At 42.4% G+C, this 5,330-nt stretch overlaps 1 protein-coding gene across 1 annotated transcript; it reads left to right on the top strand.

Moving 5' to 3' along the window:
• The first annotated feature begins 313 nt into the window (after positions 1-313).
• LOC124257513 (ras-related protein Rap1-like) lies at positions 314-4,276 on the top strand. The gene is made up of 3 exons (XM_046691596.1): positions 314-452; positions 2,324-2,497; positions 3,876-4,276. Exons 1-3 carry the CDS (start codon positions 314-316, stop codon positions 4,274-4,276), a joined length of 714 nt encoding a protein of 237 aa, XP_046547552.1.
• The last annotated feature ends 1,054 nt before the right edge of the window (positions 4,277-5,330 follow it).

The raw sequence follows: 5,330 nt of genomic DNA, 5'->3' as shown, positions 1-5,330 counted from the left end.
GGGTGTGGGTTCGAATCCCGGATGGGACCCAACCCAAAAGTACTAGAATCTGAATTTTACTAAGAAAGTGTAATCCCAAAATAACTTATGCTACAGTAGTATATATACATCATGGTTAACGCCAGTTAACTATACTATTCTAGCACCGTCCAGATCCCAATCCTACGATGATATAAAAACACTTATATTATTCACACTTGAAACACGTGAGTAAATGTTTTTCACAGAGCCAAGTCCGTTGCCGGGACGTTACTACGATATATTAGGTATCTCGCTTAGCTTCACCAGCCAGTGAAGTGTCGTCCTTCACACCATGCTGGACAAGATCGTTCTGCTCGGCCACGCCACGGCGGGGAAAACCTCACTGATCCAACAGTTCACAGAGAGAACATACCGCCGTACCTACTCCCCCACCATTGAGGACTTCTATACACAGGTGGTTAAGTACCCAGGTAGGTAAGATTCTGAGTTGTGGTCATTTTAAAGCATAAAGTCTTATCAGGTTAGATTAAATCGGATCTCTTTCGATTTTGGGCACAACGTAAATCCAGACTTTTCTCTGTTAATTTAGTGAGTGAGTGAGTTTAGTTTTACGCCGCACTCAGCATTATTCCAGCTATATGGCGGCGGTCTGTAAATAATCGAGTCTGGACCAGACAATCCAGTGATCAACAGCATGAGCATCGATCTGCGCAATTGGGAACCGATGACATGTGTCAACCAAGTCAGCGAGCCTGACCGCCCGATCCCGTTAGTCGCCTCTTACGACAAGCATAGTCGTCTGTTGTGGCAAGAATGGGTTGCTGAAGACCTATTCAACCCCGGATCTTCAAGAGTCTCTCTGTTAATTTTATCGTTATAATGATAATAATGTGCCTAGATGGGGGAATATTTATAGTCCCTGAACTGAACGTCAGCTATGCAGGTTCCCCACTTGTTTACAAAACAACAAGGAGAAAAACACATTTTAAATCTGCAGCGCAGGCAGCCGTCCTCCGGTAATGACACCAGCCATACTTGAAATGGGACTTGCCCTAGGGGAAGGCACAGAGCCCGACCACGGATATCTTGGTCAAAGCATCTGGGGAAAAAACACTTCTGGAGTGTGCAAAGAGCCATTGTCCCTTGAAAATCTACGCAGGAATGGCAAATCGGTTAAACCGCAGTGAAACAATGCCGTGCTAATGTATGCTTAGCTGACGGTGCAAAGTCTCCGAGAACAACACCAGCTTTTCATTGCTCAAACAATTACAGTAACTGCCCTTTAAATTCCATGCGACGTTTACGTTTAGACGTGGAGTTTGTAAATGGGAACTGGATCATGTACCCTTGTGTTGATGACCCTCCTGGCCCATAAAATGCCAAGGTGTTAAATCGGTACGAAACGACCAAGAAAAATCTTGAAATAAGTGACATATCGAAAAAGGGCATACAAAATGACAGTGTGTTAACTTTATATAAACTCTTCAAATAGGAAACGCCAGGCAAAACATAATGAAATGTGTTAAACGTATAAAAGTGTATATAAGACAGGCAACTGTCTTGCAGTGTCCGTTTCAATAGCGAATCGGTGACGTAGGTGAAGCACCCGGATGTATCGGACCTAAGCAGGAGCAGTCATTGTTGGTCTTCCACCTCTGGGACGATCTGCGACGTGTCTTGCAACAGCAAACTGGGACTCCCCTGCTTCCAAACGTTCAATGGCGATATATCAGTCAGTAGCATTCAACTTTGGCATATTTGAGGTTCGTTCACGTCATAAATTTTGTTATGAAATGATGAATTTGGTTTGGCTTTTTTATAGTCGATGTCTCTACTCCTGTTACCGACACATTGTACGTGCATTACGTGGAAAACCTTTTCTGCATGCACTTTTCACGCATCGTTTTCATTTTATATGCCAAACGTTAACAAACACAGTTTTGGATGTGTTTGTGCGCAACACACAACAACCACGAGATGATTAACGGGATTCAAACATAGGACTTGTCTTAATGACGATTGCTGTCAAAATATATCGAAATCAACTGCTGAAAACGCCTGTGCGTTTCTCTTTTTGAAGAGTTTATAAAGGTGTGTATAAACGGAAAGAGATGTATATTACATGTTAAGAAATCCACAAAATAATGACACAACACGATTTTCACGGACACCGATTTCTTTATATATGTACCACTGTTAACTGCTGAACTTCATAAAACATAGGCTATAAATATAAACGGAAAGGGAGAAATGCATGTGCATGCGCGTGTGTTATCATAAATTGCGATAGATTGCTTATAAATCCGAGTACACGGTAAATGTTGAACGAATTGTTTTCCAGATGGCCTATTTCAGGCGGTCGAGATCATCGACACGTCCGGCGGAGACGACTTTCCGGCAATGCGATCTCTACGAATAACTCAGGGCACTATGTTCATCGTAGTCTACGCCCTTGACGACATACACTCCTTCCACATGGCCTTCAACTACTGTAACATGATCAAAACATGCAGAAGTAAGTCACCACATGCAGACTGCATGCACTACCGAAACTTAGGGGTTTCGAGAAATGTTTCAAGACATGAAATCTTTTGGAAAAAGGAGTGTGACCATGAAGTGTCAATCAAAGAAACTTTTACCTCTTAAACATGGTTTTATAGCACAAGACGGGTTATTGGGTGTTATTAACAGATCAATGCTAAGGAAAGACAAAATTAAGTGAAATAACCATTTTTGCAAAATGATTGATGTTACGGTAGGGCCTCGCGGTGCAATGGCATTACCTTCTGAAGCTTGTATAAAGGCTGGTCTTTCAGTGGACGATTCAGATGCATCTTAGCCTTTTCTCCAACTGATTCCGGGGGCGGTGGGGTAGCCTTGTGGTTAAAGCGTTCACTCGTCACGAAGAAGACCCGGGTTCGAATCCCCACATGGGTACAATGTGTGAAGCCAATTTTTGGTGTCCCCCGCTGTGATATTGCTGGAATATTGCTAAAAACGGCGTAAAACCCAATACACTCACTCACTCCAACTGATTCCAATAACTGTGTTATATGTAGTCCCCTAGAAACGAATCCAAAAACTGCTTGTAACTACAAATTAATAAATGCTTTTATTCTATTGCTACCAAGGCTTTTTTCACACATAATTTATAATTGGTGCTTGAACCACTTGTATTGTGTGCAGGTAGGTAAATCCACATGGACGTATTTCGGTCACATGTGACTGACTGACTGACTGAGTTTGGTTTTACGCCGCTTTTAGCAATATTCCAGCAACATCACGGCGGGGGACACCAGAAATGGGCTTCACACATTGTACCCATGTGGGGATTCGAACCCGGGTCTTCGGCGTGACGAGCCAACGCTTTAACCATTAGGCTACCCCACCGCCCCGGTCACATGTGAAGTAATAATTAGCATGTGTATTTATATAGCGCTATAGTCCATCCCTTGGATATATGCATGCTCAAAGCACTTTGATTTTTCCCTCATTGGATGTCAATCTCAACGGCTCATCGTATTTTCATTCTCAATTCCCTGAGGAGCTTAGGACTCGTGCAGCCACTGGACGCACCAAGTTAATCTAGATCTGTTTCCCATCCTTACGAGGTACCCATTCACAGCTGGGTGGACTGGGACATAGTCACAGTACTTTGTCCAAGTTCACTGCACGTTGCTGTACCCGCAACTAGGTGTTTGCACGTATTCATGTAGCCACCATCTGGTCATGTACCAACGGATTCGTGGGTTCTTTTAAGTGTACAGGCACACCCGGTAACAGGTGGTCTCGATCCCGACATCTCCTAGCTGGATCACTAGCCTGGCGAATTTGCGCATCCCTCGAGGGTTTGCTTGAAACGACAATTTCAATGTATCCTTCATTTGTTGCAGAAAAAGTCAGCCTTCCCATTCTGATCGCTGCCAATAAACTGGATAATGCCGAAAAAAGAATCATCACTTCGGACATGGCACTCGGCATGGCTAGAAAATTGAACTGCCCCCATATCGAGGTAAGCGCCAGATGGAACCTGAATGTCACCAGCATGTTTGATATGATCCTGACCTTGAAGTGTGCAATGAAAAAGGAAACCACAGTTCAGCCAAGCAATGAGGATACAGTTCCAAGACCTCGCTTTAATTGCTTCTCTAGCGAGAGGAAGATTCCGAGTCGGGGAAAGTTTCCCATTCAAAGGTCCAATACTTTTCATGGGTTCTCCGAAGCAACTATTGCAAGGGCAAAGGTCAATTCAAAGCGGATGAGAAGTTTCCATGTGAAAGATTCAGGGGATTAAATCAGCGAACATCGCAAGCGCGAATGACGATGTAATATACTACCCATCAAAAGTTTAGACTCACTTAAAGCACTCACTATATGTTATGCATCTATGTGTGGTTACATCGAAGATGAATTTCTCCACTAACTTGGGGGAACCAACTGCAAACTTTATGCAGATGAATTGCACGAGGATCATGCATTAAATTGCTAAAAAGCATGTGCAAATATCGTGCATGTGAACAGCTGTGTAGTAGTGTACAATCTTGTTAAAAATTCGTCAATTTTCACTCAGTTTCATCATTTAACTCATGACAATAATCTTTTCAACGTTACCAATTTGTTTTACAATACATCAGTTCATGTGTAAACAGTACCTTTAAATAGTATGAAAATTTTTGCAAAATCTAGTTTAGAAAAGTTGACTTAAGTAAGTGGCAACATTTACACAAGTGAGTCTAAACTTTTGATGGGGAGTATATAGTGTACCTATAGATGTATTAGTGGCAGTTTTTATTCATGTATAGTAAGGGAAAGATGGCAAGGGCAAATGGAGGGGCAAGTCCAATTGAGCGGGCAAGTGGTTTGTTTGTTTGGTTGTTGTTTAACGCCACACTCAGCAATATTCCAGCTATAAGGCGGCGGTCTGTAAATAATCGAGTCTGGACCAGACAATCCAGTGATCGACAGCATGAGCATGGATTTACGCAGTTCGGATACGATGACATGTGTGTTAACCAAGTCAGCGAGCCTGACCACCTAATCCCGTTAGTCGCATTTTACGATCATCACGGGCCCAAAGACAAATATGCAATATTAAAAATCTCAGTTTAAGAACTTTCTCTAAGGACCCAATGACTGGATATGTAACACCCGTTTCAGTTCCCGATTTCATCTTTTTCTATTAGGTTTTCTCATTAGTAATGAAGAGAATCAAATAAAGTGAAGTTTGGATGGAATTATTTTCTTGTCAAATTTTGTTTCTGTTCAATGCACTAAAACGACTCACGATCGTTACATGCTTTACATTGGTCCACCGTACGTAGTAGAAAATGACTGGGTATTTCACAGAT

This window comes from Haliotis rubra, unplaced genomic scaffold (assembly GCF_003918875.1).
Source record: "Haliotis rubra isolate DU_JTF1 unplaced genomic scaffold, ASM391887v1 Scf663, whole genome shotgun sequence".
In the NCBI taxonomy this organism is placed as follows: domain Eukaryota; kingdom Metazoa; phylum Mollusca; class Gastropoda; order Lepetellida; family Haliotidae; genus Haliotis; species Haliotis rubra.
Note: the sequence above shows the minus strand (reverse complement) of the source record. Positions and strands in the feature narration are given on the sequence as shown.